The 15,168-nt window shown below is 40.9% G+C and overlaps 2 protein-coding genes across 2 annotated transcripts; both read right to left on the minus strand.

Annotated features, from left to right (window-relative positions):
• Window positions 1–2,089: 2,089 nt before the first annotated feature.
• On the minus strand, window positions 2,090–8,281 carry LOC133423556 (uncharacterized). Its single transcript, XM_061713772.1, has 5 exons — window positions 8,160–8,281; window positions 7,891–7,922; window positions 7,253–7,420; window positions 3,611–3,675; window positions 2,090–2,962 (listed from the first exon to the last, which is right to left on the minus strand). Exons 1-5 carry the CDS (start codon window positions 8,224–8,226, stop codon window positions 2,692–2,694), a joined length of 603 nt encoding a protein of 200 aa, XP_061569756.1. The 5' UTR covers window positions 8,227–8,281; the 3' UTR covers window positions 2,090–2,691.
• A 3,255-nt stretch (window positions 8,282–11,536) lies between these two features.
• Window positions 11,537–14,589, minus strand: rrs1 (ribosome biogenesis regulator 1 homolog). The gene is made up of 2 exons (XM_061713163.1): window positions 13,951–14,589; window positions 11,537–12,431 (listed from the first exon to the last, which is right to left on the minus strand). Exons 1-2 carry the CDS (start codon window positions 14,532–14,534, stop codon window positions 11,885–11,887), a joined length of 1,131 nt encoding a protein of 376 aa, XP_061569147.1. The 5' UTR covers window positions 14,535–14,589; the 3' UTR covers window positions 11,537–11,884.
• Window positions 14,590–15,168: the final 579 nt, after the last annotated feature.

Here is a 15,168-nt window from a genome sequence, read left to right on the forward strand (position 1 = left end):
AAATGAGTACATGGTGTTTCCTACGTAATAAAGATTTCTTATGATCCTTCAGTTTATCTGACGTGCTCGCAGCAGGCATGGCAACGTCTTGAGTTCTTGCCAAGCTGTTTGCAGAAAAAAAAAGCATCTTAGTTTCCGTTTTCCCTCCCAAAACGGAAACTAAGATGCTTTTTTTTTGCTTTTTTTTTTGTCTCCCCAGGTGGAGCGAGACATAAAAGCAGGTGAAGGTTAGCTTTGATAATAACTGATGTGGTTCCAGCTGACTTTCCTGTGTGTCATACATAAATGTATACTTGGGCACGCTGTCAACTTGGCCCCGGGTCCAGGGACACGAGCCCCCTCCACCAGAACAAGAGGTCTCTCCACAGGGTCAGCTGCTGGACCTAAAGGGGCCCACTCACCCATGACTTAATGCCCCCAGGCTCCTTTGTCCTTAAGGCTGTTGGGGTTTACAGGCCCATTCACTCAATGGCCCCCACACCCCCCACCCCCCCATCCTCAAATGGAGGGAGGCAAAGAACGAGAGGACGTGCCTTATGCCAGAGAGCATCAGGGCGTGTGCATGCAAACAATGTACACATAACCACGCAGGCACCACAAGCACGCCATGGCCACTTAATCAATCTGTCCTCTTCAATAAGCACCTTTTGTTCTTGGGCAACCAAGACGTAGAGTTGAAAGATGTCAGTAACCATTTACTTCTTAATTGATTATTAGCAGCAGCCTTTCAACCGTATGCTTGCAAAGTTAGAGAAAGCAAGTTTTAGATTGACACATGCTCACCGCATACAGCCTCGTTGCTTCTGTCGGATTTATTTGATAAGTCTCACATAAGCATTACACTAGTCTGCAATCATGCATGTTCCCCGGCGCTGAGTCTACAAGGGCGGGGCAAAGCTGTGCACACGTGCCCGTGTTTGTGGCTACCTTGTTCACTGAAGACATGAACCAGAGCGTGCAGGCAGTACGATAAAAATCTCCTCGGCCATCCTTCCACCGAGCTCACTCTCGTGAGCAAGCGCCTGAACTCGTACACACACACATACTGCTTGCCTTTGTGTATGCTAGACAGCAGATGGCAACCCATTATAGGGCTGACGGAGCAGTCATCTGGCAGGCACCCCGGTACCCCTCCTGCACCCACCCCACCCTCCCTCTCTCCCCGCCCCCACCCTCCCCAAAGATCCTGAACAGAACCCAGCAGGGATAGGAGCTTTTAGGCGGGAGAGTCCAGAGCCCTGAAAAGTGTGTGTGCGTGTCTGTGTGTGTGTGTGTGTGAGTAAGTTTTAAAATTGGATCCTGGCCCCTCCACCCTTAAGTAGGTCAGTGTTTCCACTGCTGCATGTGTCAGCCTCTGTGAGGCAGCTCTGGATTCACATTTGACTCGGATTTGCCACATTTGGAGAAGCTAGCAGTTGATCACTTCCTGAAATTTGAAAGGAAGAATCTCCACCCTGCGTAACACTATAATGCTTAAATAACCCTTTGAAAATAACAACAATCAAGCTTTACAGATTCAGAGATTTCCGATCTTCTGTAAATCTCATCAGTGAAGTGAAAGCCACATGCTTGAGTTGGGCGGTGAAAGCGACAGCCAGGTCTCACTGAAATGTTCTTCCTGTGAGTCAGAACGCTCGGAGGACCAGCGAACCTGTCTCCCTGGGTAACATTTACACCCTTTCCTGTACGAGAGGTGTCTCTGAAACGCTGGCCCCCCGAGTGACTGGCCCCTACAGCCTTAATAACAAAGGATTACACAAGAGTGAATATCAAACAGTTGGGGGAGGAGGGTTTTCCTATGGATATCAAGACCAAGGTTGGGACTGAGGTTTGTGTTTGGATCCGCTGTGAGGAGGTGACCTACAGTCCACCCTGCAGAGACGCAGCCACTCAGCTGAGAAGCGCTGCAGAAGACGACTCCTGCGACTCCTGAGAGCTGCTTTGGTGTTGCCGGGACAACTTGCACAATCCTGGTTCCTTTTGGCGAGCATCAATTACGCCTCAGAGTTTGTTTGCTTTTTCCATCCAAGGATTAATTAATTTCCACTGAAATTTAAAAATGAAATTTAAGCCAGGAAGGTTTTGTTGGTTTTATCATTATCACCAGAATAACTTGCCCGTCACACACTTAAATGACATGATAGAGACAAAAGTAAATACATTTCTTATAGTAAACAGCAATAATATGACAGAAAACCTCTTGATTTTATTGAACAATAACTTCCTGCCTCCTTCAGTGCCAACGACTAATACTGTTGCATTCAAGAAACTGTACTTTAAAAAGCTTACAGTAAGTCTAGCATTTGATATCTTGCTAAAATAAGGGAAAAAACTAAGCATCTGCTCAGCTTTCAAGCTTTCTGTCAGGTTTGCCTTTGGGACCAAACCCCCACATGAGCGATGTCACAACATGCATTGTCCATCAGATGTAATGATTAAAACAACCTCTGTGACATCACTAATAGGGTGGGTTAACATTTAGCAATTTAACTTCTTGCTTTCCTCTTAAAAGTAAGAAAATCAACAGCAACCTGGTGTAGCACAAGTAAGCGCCCACATCAGGATATTGGTACAGTTGATACTTAAATTTGCATATTTTACAAGCTCATCTGCTAAGCCATCAAACCCCCAACGTAGCCCCAACAAAATGAACTCTGCTCAGCCACCCAGGACAAAAAAAAAAAAAGCTTCTTAGTCGCCTTCGAAGGCCTTATTGGTGGCTCCGTGGCATTCACTCTTTTTCCGGCACTTGGACAAGATCCTGCAGAGCAAACTTGGAGATCTGTGCATCTGAGGGTGAGAGGCCACGGGCTGGGGTGGAGGGATCTGGGGCCTCCGCACCAGGAAGGGGCCCTCTCGTCCAACCTGGCCCCCGTCCAGCCCCACCCCTCCTGCTGCTCCTCCGCCACCTCCTCCTCCTCCTCCTCTGCTCCCCCTCCTCAGTGCCTGCAGAATGTGTCCACTGGGGGACAAAGAGGAAATAACAAACACAAAGGCCCTGTTTATTCCTTATGACCTAAATTCCGCTGGTGGCATAAAAGACAGGGACGGAGCTGTGAGGAGAGCTGCGGGGTGTTTGTTTATTTGTTTATTTGTGAACTTGTGTGTGCGAAAGTACATTTTGTGGCAGGTTTTGAAGTTTTATGTGCAGCTCCCCTCAGTCATCAGGCATCTTCAGCCTTGGGTCTCCTATTATAATTTCCCCACTGAGGGACAATCTAATCTAATCTGATCTAATCTATTATTTATACATGTTTGATATCTTCAATATTAAGTCTCTGAGCATTTTAATTAATTTTTTGAAAATCATTCCTCAGATAAAAAGCAACACATTATATTGAACTCAGCAATTACTCTAATGAGATGCAGGAAAAGGGGATTGGCTTGCATGCACATGTATGTGTGTGTTTGGCAGGGGGGGCTTGGTAATCAGTATGCTTTGTTATCTAATGAGGGATGAGAGGGGCCACCTGTTCAGGGGTGCTGGGCGGAGAGCAGTGGGATGGGATGGGGAACATCTGCTGGATGCTGAGTGTGTGTCCGTGGTGTGCAGGCTTGTCGAGGGGGACACGTCACTTTTGGCATGGCTGTTGTTTTGGTTTACACTTACTTTACATATCTGATGGGTTTACTGTTCCCGTCCGCGGTCCTCCTGTGGAGGGCTTTTGGATTTGCCTGAGAATGCAGAAATGATGTGTTTGAGTATTAACGTCCCTTTGATGTCCTGGAATAGCCTGCACAATCCATCTGAGGCTGTGTCTGTCTGCTCATATTTCCTTCTGCTTCTCTTAGATCTCACTGATTTCACTGTGATTTTTGTATTTATTTCATGGATACCAGGAGAAGACAGATATCTGCTACTCCGCTTAAGGATTAAAGCTCTCTCAAACTTTATGTTAACTCTTTTTCCAAGAAGCCTGTCTATTACTTATGACATCTAGAATTGTGGCCAAAGTCTTTGGTTAGTTTTGATGCAGATACAAATTCTGTTTGATTCTGCTTCAGTCTCTATGGATTTGATTAACATTGTTTCTAGATTATTGTGAACAGATGTATTCCAAACAGCCCAACTGGCATCAAAACATCGTAAAAATCCATTTTGGGCTGTATCTTGACCTCGGTGCAACATAACAAGCTAATTTGCTATCCAATGATCATCACAGGGGTAATTACTAATTAACAACGAGTACAAGTCAGCTGAAACCACTCTGTTATTCTGATTGAATAATAAGAACAGACTGACTGTCACAAAAGGAGGGCAGTCAAAGGATTGTTTGCTTGTGCTGGAGATGATACAACGTTCAGGTACAGGGTCTACAAAGCACTTTATGTTGTGTTTCTGGTGTATATGTTCACACAAACACACTCACGCTGCAACACTTACCTCCATATAGTGCTCTATTAAAAAAAAAAGCTGGAGTTTCTTGGAATTTCCTGTCACCTTGACACAAAACAGGGCTCAAGATCAATCCACAAGTCTTCTGAAGGACAACAACTTACCCAATGATCCACAACCTCCCCAGATGAATACCATAAAAGAAATACCATATTATCTTTCATCAAAATGGTCCTGCATGGATGGACATAGCTGCTAAAAATATTCTACCAGAAAGAACTATTGTCTGTATTATCATTTACTTCAAAGACAAAGATGCAGGTGTAGAGAAGAACGCATCAAGAGCTCAGAGAGCTGAGGAAGCCACAGAACTGGTTCCTTGCAAGGATTCAGCTAAGGAATGGTGTGTGGCAGCTGCCGGGTGTGAATGCATCTGTATTCGCAATGATGCAAAATCTTTTAGACAATGGCTCTGACTCAAGAAGAGCAGCAAAGAAGCCACTTCTCTCTTAAAAAAAATCTACTGAACAGACTGAAACTCTGGGGAAAAGTTATTATTTCTCTGATGAAGTCCCCTTCCATATGTTCTGGATCACTGGAATTATTGTCCTCAAAAGAAAAGGTGAACACTTCTGCGAATCGTGTATCATGCCAACAGTTAGACATCCTGAAATGAGTCATATTTGGGGCTGCTTCTCATCTAAGAGACTAACTTCAGCTATAATTTTAACCAAAAACACTACCAAGAAAAAAACATAGGTCCCAAAATATCCTCCAATAGTAGCTTATACAGCTTAGATACAAACATGATGCCACAAAGCAAAAACCAGCAAAAGATTAAAAAAAAAGGTTTCTGCAGGAGTCGCAAAATCATGATAAATTCAATCAAAAAAGTAGAAAAACTAATTATACCAAAAATATTGTCTTTATTCATTAAGGAAAATCTTCAATACTACAGTCCCTGGAACTGAGAGAATACGTGAACATTTTGTAAAAATGATTGTTGTATTTTTTTTAATATTCAACATTTTTGCAATAGTGTATCAAGGTACAAGAAAGGACCTTTCTGCTCTAAAAAAAAAAAAGTTGATGCTCATCAACTGGAGAAGGTTACAAAACCATCTCATAAGCGTTTGGACCTTTGTAATCCTCAGTCAGACAAATGGAGGAAACTCAGGAGCATTGTTACCCTTCCCAGGAGTGGTCGACCAAGGAAAATCGTGCCAAGAACATGATATAATCAGCAGGGTCACAAAGGAACCCAGTGTCATTTGTAAGCAGCTGCAGACCTCTCTCACATCGTCTGATGTCAATGTTCACGAGTCCAACAATGGTGTGCATGGCCAGAATGCAAGGAGAAAGTCTCCTTGCATTCTCCAAAAGGAACACTGGGCCTCTCCGTACTTCATTTAAGATCACCTGGACAAACCAGAAAACGTTCTAAAACATTTTTTGGGCAAAGGACCAAAAAAAAGACGGTTAACAAGCCAAATATTCAATTATTTTATTCTAAGTCTGAAACATGGTGGTGAAAATATCCATTTCATGTTGGTAAATTCACCAACATCGTGGATTTTAAGCTGTTTTGTTCAGGAAAGAAGGGTAAAAATCCTCAGAGCTGATGTCGTAGTAAGACTGATCTACAGTTACCAGAAATGTTTAGTTGCATTTATAACTGCTCCAAAGATAAAGGATCACATACTTTTGTCACACATGAATCAGTAATAGATGATTTCCTCAATAACTAATGTGCTGCTCGAATATATTTGTCTCACGTTTTTATCTGAGTTCACTTTATCCACTTTGAGGGTTTACACAGAAATCTGATGGTGCTGTAGGTCATATTAACACAGAAATTATTTAAAAAGAGGTGCATCTGTAATTTTAAAGAAAGGTTCAGCATATATTGAATAAATTTAATGCAAAGGGGAAAGGTAGCTTAAAATAAAAGTAGCAAAAGCAGTAATATCGTGGACTTTATTCTGCAGGGTGAAGTGGGTGAAGTTGCAGGATTGCCACACACAGTAATTGGTCTGCTCATTCTGCCCCTCTTTTCAAACAACTCAATATTTTACCCATCTTTAAGTTAAATACATATCAAACCTGCAATTTTATTTTCAAAGTATTGTTCCTGCCAGTTTCATTTTCTTTGCCATGTAAAGATTTTTTTCAGTTCAACAGTGATATGCACCATTTTAATACAAGACAGGCCAATCATTTAAATCTCCAGAAGTTCCGTACTGGTTTGTGTCAGTTCTCCATCAGATACAGAGGTGCCCAGTTATGGTATACAGCATACATGCATACATGCATACAGCATACATATCTATGTATCTACCTCTACTTCATTCAATAATTTTAAACATAAGCTCAGGAAACATTTAATTGATCAGATTACCTAATGATATTTCTAGATTTGTTATTTTTTCTTTAATCATAGGTATACCATGTATTCTATTCATGCTGCTGTTTATTTGCTTTGATTTTGTTTTTAGGCTGCAATCATGTATTCTGCATATTTTAAATCTTTGTACAATCTTTTGCTATATTTAACATAGGTAGAGGCCTCGTATAAGCCCCTTGGGCTTTTGCCTCAGCCTAGCACATTACCAATCTCTCTTTTACATTTGTATGTTACTTGTTCTGTTTTTTTATACTGTGCTGAATAAATAAATAAATAAATAAATAAATAAATAAAGTTCCCCTTTAACAATTTCTGACAAATTATGAAATTATCAGTTTTTTCTTATTGTTTCTCCAATCAGAGCCTGTGGACTCTCACACAGACACATGATGTTATGACCATTCAGTCAGGAGAGTGGTGTGTTTGAGCAGGAAGAACTAACAGGGCAGTACACCTGTGAACATTAGTCTTCTCATGCTGCATAACTGAGCCCCTTCGGGCAGCCAACCCACCTGGCCCAGCTCCATCACGCATGAGGCGGGGAAGTATCCCCGCTGGCCGCCCTGCAGCCGGCCGAACCACCGCTCCTCCTGGTACTTGGACAGCACCAGGATGACGTCGCCCGGAGACAGCTCCAGCTCGTCCGGCCACTCGGGCCTGTAGCCGCTCACCGCCACCATCTGCTGGACAGAGAGAGCCCTGCAGTCATTTATGCCCTGGATTGTGTGTTAGAAATGTTGAGATTCAACTTTGAATTTAATTTTAAATTTAGATTGGGTGAGGCTTCTTGTGTATCCTCTGTTGTATCAATGAAACTCACTGGTGGTGATGGCACATAACTCTATGTGAATATGGAGGATTAGGTGTTAACATAAAGATTATCTTCTGTGTAGTTGAATAGAAACACTAAATCTTGGTGTATTCTTTATTATCTATTCCTTTTTGACAAGGCTCATGATCTTCCAAAGAATTAAGTTATCTAAACTCGTAAGGAAGCTGCAGAAAAATGGTTGGCTTTACATTAAAAACACTCATATCCATCAGTTTTCAGTTAATGGAAGACATTTCTGCAAAAGGCCAAAATAAGTGAATACATTAAAGTATTCTAATGCATGTCTGTTTATGATATGAAGAAGAAACATGCACTTGCCTTTTCAGCTTCTGCTCTGTATCGATACCTCCCTGTTAATCACCAAAAGTGGAAATGAATCAGCAAAACAGTTCGCTTTAACATGCATCATGACTGCAAATATGTATGAAAACACTTTTTATTTCCTCCCATGAATGTGTGAGCATCCCTGCAGCTGCATCCTTCAGTAAATTGTAAGGACAAAAAAAAAAAAACAGATCTTGCTCTCACTAACAACCTTGATAATAACACGTTAAATCACGTTGCACTGCAGAGGCGATTCCACTCACCTTGTGGAGCAAGGACGGTGGTGAAAACTTCAAAGTGCTCATTGCTCTGCATGTAGATGCGCTGCATCTTGAAGATCTGCACACTGCAGGAGGCTCCTGTCCTGTGCTTTCTCTGCTCTACCTCTGATTAAATGCAGCTGACTAATCCACTGCAGCACTGACTGGAGCTGGACACGAGCAACAACACATCCTTGCCAGGGTGCTGCGCACACAAGCGTGCAAGGCATCACTGAGTAACTCCATTCAGAAACATAATGTCTGAGTAAAATTGTGAAGATTTTCATTCATTTTAGAGATTATTTAACTTGACCATTCAGTTTCAGTGTCTATTGTTCTTTGACCATCTGGTCCTGTAGCACTTTTTTTTTTCCTGATATGATTGATAATTCATAATTTTTCCTCCTCAAGGGAGCTTGATTGATTTAGAGTTATTGAGTGCGCCCTGCTTCCCAGTGGCCTGAATGAACAGGCACAAAGATGAGTGGGCTTGGGCTAGGATGCTGGACAGCTCAACAGATGGTGATGGAAACCCTACGTCCTCCCCCTCTCTGCCTCTGGTGTGATGGAGCTTGGCTTTGGGCTTGTCTCAGCAATTAGAAAGCATCCTTCATTTACTCAAAAGCTGAAAAATCATATCTGAAGTGAGGTTCCCTAAGAAATACTTGTAAGTGGAGGGTATGGGTGCTTGCAGAGTAACTTAATCAGTTTAGTTATCCTTGGAAATTCCACATTTTCACTTTTCCATGTTAAGTGCAATCAGTGTCAACAGGAAATATCTTGAGTTCCCGTCAGGATTATATCAGTAAACTGAGCAAGACGGATGTTTGTGTGACATCTCAAAGAGGAAATACCTCCAAGTGGATGAAGCAACTCATTAATCTCATTATCTGTGGCTGCAATAGCTCTACTTTGCAGTCAAACTATTACAAAGCATCCACCTCCATGTCTTCAGCTTCCACCTGCTCACTGCCAGATAACTCTTTCAAAACAGACAGAATGTAAAAATGCATTCTTGCAGATAACAAAATACCAATGTGCTTTATCAAATGACCATTTATGGGTTTAGGTTGTGTGCAAAGACACCAAAGGTGCAAATCCCAGCTCTGTGAGCTATCTGTTACACTTCTCCTTGCTACTGATTCAGTGTGATGTATCCAGTCTAGACACGGGGAGCCGAAGCGAAGCCAGCCTTTACATAACCAAAAAACCACAACTAAGCCCCTTAGAAAAGCCGCTCTGATGCTCACTTCTGGGAAGAAACCCGTTTACTAGTGAGTGGAGCAGCGTTCAGGCATCTGTCTCCTGTTACACTCCAAGGCAAGTGTAGAGCACAAGAAATGACAATTTTGTCAGTATTATAATAATATTTTATAATACTATAATTATGTTAATATTTTCTATAACATAACACTAACATTTACTGATATGGCCTTCAAAGTCATTTAGGTTAATTTTACCTTCATAGTCAAAATTCAAAAAGATATTTTAGAAGAAAAATTTAAATTAGGTACATTTTGTAAGAAATAAGCTGTGTCTCTGTCATTTACTGTACAAGAAACTTCGAGCCTCATGATCACCATGGATAACCCCTAATTTAGATTGATTAAAGGTGATAGTGCTCATCCATCCCTGTGTCATCTGTGAGGTGGTTTGTGAGTAATCAGCTAACTTCAATCTTTTTTTTTACTGCAGAGTGATAGACTCATCTGTTTATAACATTTCCCAGACTGCTGGATAGCTATAGGTGCTTCTCTGAGATCATTATTGTCCTTCCAAACAGTAATTTTATAATTACCATTATTTTCTTATTAGTCTGTATATATATATATATATATATATATATATACACATATATACAGTATGTATGTATGTATGTATGTGTGTGTGTATATATATATATATATATATATATATATATATATATATATATATACACACACACACACACACACACACACGTCTCAGAAAATTAGAATATTGTGATTTTCTGTACTGCAATTACAAAAATGTCATACATTCTGGATTCATTACAAATCAACTGAAATATTGCAAGCCTTTTATTATTTTAATATTGCTGATCATGGCTTACAGCTTAAGAAAACTCAAATATCCTATCTCAAAACATTTGAATATTCTGGGAATCTTAATCTTAAACTGTAAACCATAATCAGCAATATTAAAATAATAAAAGGCTTGCAATATTTCAGTTGATTTGTAATGAATCCAGAATGTATGACATTTTTTCTAATTTTCTGAGACAGTCCTGTATATACACACACATAAATGAAAGGGATCATCTACTCCTGAGATCTGAATTACAATGTATGTATAACCAAATGCAGAAAATATTTATACTCAAGGGTTTGTAAATTAGAAATTATGCATAACAATTTTAACAATGCAAAATAGACAATTTTCAGAAATGTCTTGAAAAATGACTAACAAATTCAACTGGTAGTTGTCTAGAATAATGTACCTAAGTACAACCCAGAGATCACTTAAAGACCAAATCCATTAATAATATGACTATTTGCACATTAAGAATCATTTATGCTAGTTGTCAGAAAGTGTCATAAAAAATTTAAATACACAAGTTACTACACAATATAGTTAAAACTCAGATTTGAGAAGCTTAAGAATGACAAACAGGCCCAATTTGTCCAAATGGAAAAGAAATCAGCCACAAATGTATATAATTATGTCAAAATCTGGAGCTGTATCTTACTCTGATACAAATATTGTGCTTGATCTACTTAAAAAAAATAAGGCAACTTTTTGCATGAGATTATTATGTAGATCAAGAAAGACTAGTCTTTGTTTAAACTACTTAATTTTTTTATGTAAATAATACATTTTGCAAGTACAATCAACTTAATTGTGTTAAGTTGACTTTATTTACCAAAATTAAGTTGACTTTACTTGCAAATAAATTTTGTACATACTAAAAGCTAAGTCGTTGATCTACATAAAAATCTCAAGCAAAAAAGTAGCCTTAATTTTTTTTTAAGTAGATCAAGCAAGATATTTTTAACTGTGGTGTTCTACTTAAAAATAAAGCATGTTTCATCTAAACGTTGGTCAATCTGCCCAATAGATTAAAATTGTTAAAGGAAAGGTAAATACAAACAAGATAATTGCTTGTGTATAAATGAAGTTACATAAATACTGCTTATTAAGGAAAAAATGCGCAATGTCGTTTTTTGAACAAATGCAGATTAAGTTCAAAACTAGATGTATTCATGTAAAGCAACAAACTAAATTTTTTAATTGTCAATATCACAGATTTAAATATGTTATATTTACATGCGCTTAGATTTATTTTTTTCAGTGTACACTTGAGCTACGACCCTTAAATGTGCACTGACAGTCAAAAACTGTTTTACATCAAAGGTAAAGTTTATTTTTTTGTTACAGTGAAAATACAAAATGATACCGAACTGTAGAGCCTCTGTGGATCCGTTTCACCCAGTTCATAATTAATATTTACACAAAAGGAGAGGAGCAACATATATGTCAAAACATCACACCTGCCAGAAACAATCAAATGATCATAGTAAATGTCCAGTCCAACTGTGACCCCCAGACACAGACACTCAAGGCTGATTTAGGGTTCCACGTCACATCAACGCAGAGCCTACGGCATAGGGTAAGGCTGATTTATGGTTCGGCGTTACACCAACGATTTAACGCGGAACCATAAATCAAGTTTCAGGTGTAGCAGGACCTCAGCGCTTTCCGGGTTTACCTCTCCTTTTCCCTCCTCCTTCACCTTTCCCTCCTCCACCTTTCCTTCCTCCACCCTTCCCTCCTCCTCCTCCACCCTTCCCTCCTCCTCCTCCTCCAGCCTTCCCTCCCCAAGCTTTCCCCCCTCCAGCTTTTCCTCCTTTTCCTTTCCCCCCCTTCCCCCCCATGCTTCCCTTTCGTCCCCCCTTCCCCGCTCCCTTCCTCCGCTTGGCGGCAGCCTCCTCTCTGTCGTCCTCTCTCATCTGAGCGTTCACGGCCCTGGTGATGTCCAGCTGGGGCTTCTTGCTGCCCAGCACCTTCAGCAGCTCCAGCTGCCTGTGTTTCTCATCAGAAAAGTTCCCGATGAGCGGCTCAAACTTCCTCCTCTTGCCGGAGTTCTTGACCGGCTTCTCCTTGGGCAGCCGGTCCTGGAACCTCCCTGCGGACGCCGTGGAGGTCTTGGCCACGCTGACAGCTTTGGTCAGCTCGTCCTTGGACTGCTGGGCTTTGGGGACCAAACCCACGCCGGGGGTCTTGATCTTCTGCGCCCTGGTGACAGAGGTGTCAAAAGTATTCACATTCATTACTCAGGTAGAGGTATAGAATATAGTATCAACTCAAGTAAAAGTATAAAAGTACTGGTTTCAAAACTACTTAAAGTATAAAAGTAAAAGTAATGTAAGGGAGAAAAAGCCATTAAAGACAAAAGCCATTGAAAATGAATGCATCTTAGTATAATGCAAATATATTAAAGAACCATATATGTGTACTATTGAGCATTAACATGTGTTTCAGAGAGCAGACGCGTACAAAGCAATAGGGTGTCGGAATGGTATTATGTTTATACTTCTCATCCAACCACAACCAAATTCACTCTATCCGGATGGCGCAATTTAACTGGATAGTTTTTTTTTAAAGGCCGAAATGAAATAGAGTAACACAGATCGTTTAGTCACTTGTTTAGTCACATTATTTATTTTCTTGTTGTAAATGTGTACATATGTAATGTAAATATTGATAATCAGATTGATAATGTGCACTATTCCTCGTACGCGGACTGTTTTTGGGGAAAGGGCCTTCAAAGCATTTGCACCCTGTCCTGGCATAAATTACAGAGTCATCTTAAATTGGATCATCTCCCAAGTTTGCTAGATTTTAAAGCTAGGATCAAGGTCTATCTGACTACTGAATGCACATGTTCTTTTATCAAACATTGAGTGATTATACTGTAGTGATGTGATTGCCAAACTGTTTTAGCTGTTTTTTATGTCTCTTTTGTTGATGTTGTTCAATGTGTAACTGATGTGGACCTATTGTGCTGCCTTCTTGGCCAGGACCCCCTTGCAAAAGAGATTTTAATCTCAATGGGATTATTCCTGGATAAATAAAGGTTAAAGCAGCACAATGTAACTTTTTCACCTTAATATAATATTTCCAGAGTCATTGTGATGGTACATCAACTTCCAACAGGTTTAATGACACCTCTGTCATGGTCTGAGGGGTCTGTATCGCCTTCACTGGCACTATGTAACTTGGAGGTGGATGGTAGGAACCCTTCCACACTACTGGTAAAGCACTACCGCTTTTGTCCAAAGGAGCCGCCAAACTCAACAAAATCTGAAAGTTACATTGTGCTGCTTTAAATGAAAAAAAAAAAAAAAAGTAATATGATACTGAAATCAACTGAGGATAGTAATTTCTGAGAAGGGGTAGAATTAAATAAGCATATGCTTCTTTCTACTCCTTTTCGGACATGGTAACATTGTTTTGTTTATTTATCTATATTTTTTTGTTGTTTTGACTATTTTGACTTATGTGTTATTTTATGTTTTCCCATGTTCGGAATAAAGCTTTGCTTTTCTTTCTTTCTTTCTTTCTTTCTTTCTTTCTTTCTTTCATGGCTGTTTTTAAAATGTAAGGAGTAAAAAGTACAGATACTTGCGTGAAAATATAAGGAGTAAAAGTAAAAAGTCGTCTGAAAAATAATTACTCCATTGAAGTATAGATAACCAACATTTCTACTTAAGTAAGGTAACGAAGTATTTGTACTTTGTTACTTGACACCTACCTGGCGATGTTCTTCAGCCTGTTGAACTCGTTCTTGGCCACTCTCTCCTTCTTGGCCTTGCTGCGCTTGAGGAACTGGTCCTCGTTGGGGTCTGCGGTCTCCGGCACCTCGATCAGCCAGTCCTTGGTGTCGTCCCTGGCCCTCTTGTAGCCCCAGCGCCTCCTCCACTCCTTGGCCGTCTCGTCCCACACCAGGTTGGTCTTCTTCTTGTTCTGGATGCCCTTCAGCCGGGCGAACTGCTCCCAGCGGGTCTCGGGCCGGGGCTTGGGCGGCGGCTTCTCCCGGGGCAGCCGCGTCGTGGGCTGCGGGAGTTTGGCCACGATGGCCTCCTCCACCCTCTCCGTGGGGAGCTTCCAGATCTCGTTGATGAGCAGCTGCGTGTTGTCCCGGGCCAGCGAGCGGAGGAAGTCCTCCTTCTTCTGAGTCCTGAAGTCGCGGGTCTCGATGCGGTTGGTGTCGCAGGCCAGCAGGTCCCCGACGTCAAACTCCAGCTCCAGGGGTTTCTGGACGGAGATGCTCTTCAGCTGTTCGGCCTCTTCTTGCTCGGCTTTCGCCAGCAGCTCCTCCACACTGCACGCAGCCATGTTGCTCGATCTTACTGCTCCCCACGCAGGTTCCCCACGTGTAGAAAACACACACAAGTCTACTTCCGGGTGATAGTTAACGGTATATAGTTCAACATCTGGCCACGAGAGGGCGGTGTTGTTTCATTTCAGCAACCATAGACATATGTAGACGCCGCATCGAGTGCTTTTGCTCGCTGCTGCGATACGTCAACGTCGCCGCCATATTGGATGTGGCAAGACTGCGCTGTAAACTAATACAAGTAAATTGACTTATTTTCATAAAGCGCCTTTTGTACAAAGACATTTACGTGTTACGTCTCATTTATTCACTCACACACGCAATAATATACTTGGGAAACCGTTAGGCACCAAATATATATTTAATTTTCTCAGATGGCAAAAATAAGAACTTTATTGATCCCACCTTTCTTTATTGATCCCTACCTTTTTAGTCTCTCTCGGTGCAAAATAACAGTAATTCCCCCCTTTTCTTTTTTTTTACAATCTTCCCTACAAAGTACTGCTTCTTACCTGTATGTCATTCAATGTTATATGAATTTAAAAAAAGGTCTGCAATGTAAACAAGTGTAATGCTTTCTTGGAATAATGCCTTTTAGTTGACTTTGTATCAGCGAATCTGTACTGTCATGAA

The sequence above is a fragment of the Cololabis saira genome, chromosome 22 (assembly GCF_033807715.1).
Source record: "Cololabis saira isolate AMF1-May2022 chromosome 22, fColSai1.1, whole genome shotgun sequence".
Taxonomy (NCBI): Eukaryota; Metazoa; Chordata; class Actinopteri; order Beloniformes; family Belonidae; genus Cololabis; species Cololabis saira.

What these genes read in the sequence shown, in the direction of transcription:
- LOC133423556 (XM_061713772.1), bottom strand. Translation starts at nt 8,226, where the DNA reads ATGCAGCGCATCTACATGCAGAGCAATGAGCACTTTGAAGTTTTCACC. An exon ending in ACAGAGCAGAAGCTGAAAAG is followed by an intron (nt 7,421 to 7,890) that starts GCAAGTGCATGT and finishes TCTGTCCAGCAG; the next exon opens with ATGGTGGCGGTGAGCGGCTA. An exon ending in GCGTGATGGAGCTGGGCCAG is followed by an intron (nt 3,676 to 7,252) that starts GTGGGTTGGCTG and finishes CTGCATTCTCAG; the next exon opens with GCAAATCCAAAAGCCCTCCA.
- rrs1 (XM_061713163.1), bottom strand. Translation starts at nt 14,534, where the DNA reads ATGGCTGCGTGCAGTGTGGAGGAGCTGCTGGCGAAAGCCGAGCAAGAA. An exon ending in AGGCTGAAGAACATCGCCAG is followed by an intron (nt 12,432 to 13,950) that starts GTAGGTGTCAAG and finishes CTCTGTCACCAG; the next exon opens with GGCGCAGAAGATCAAGACCC.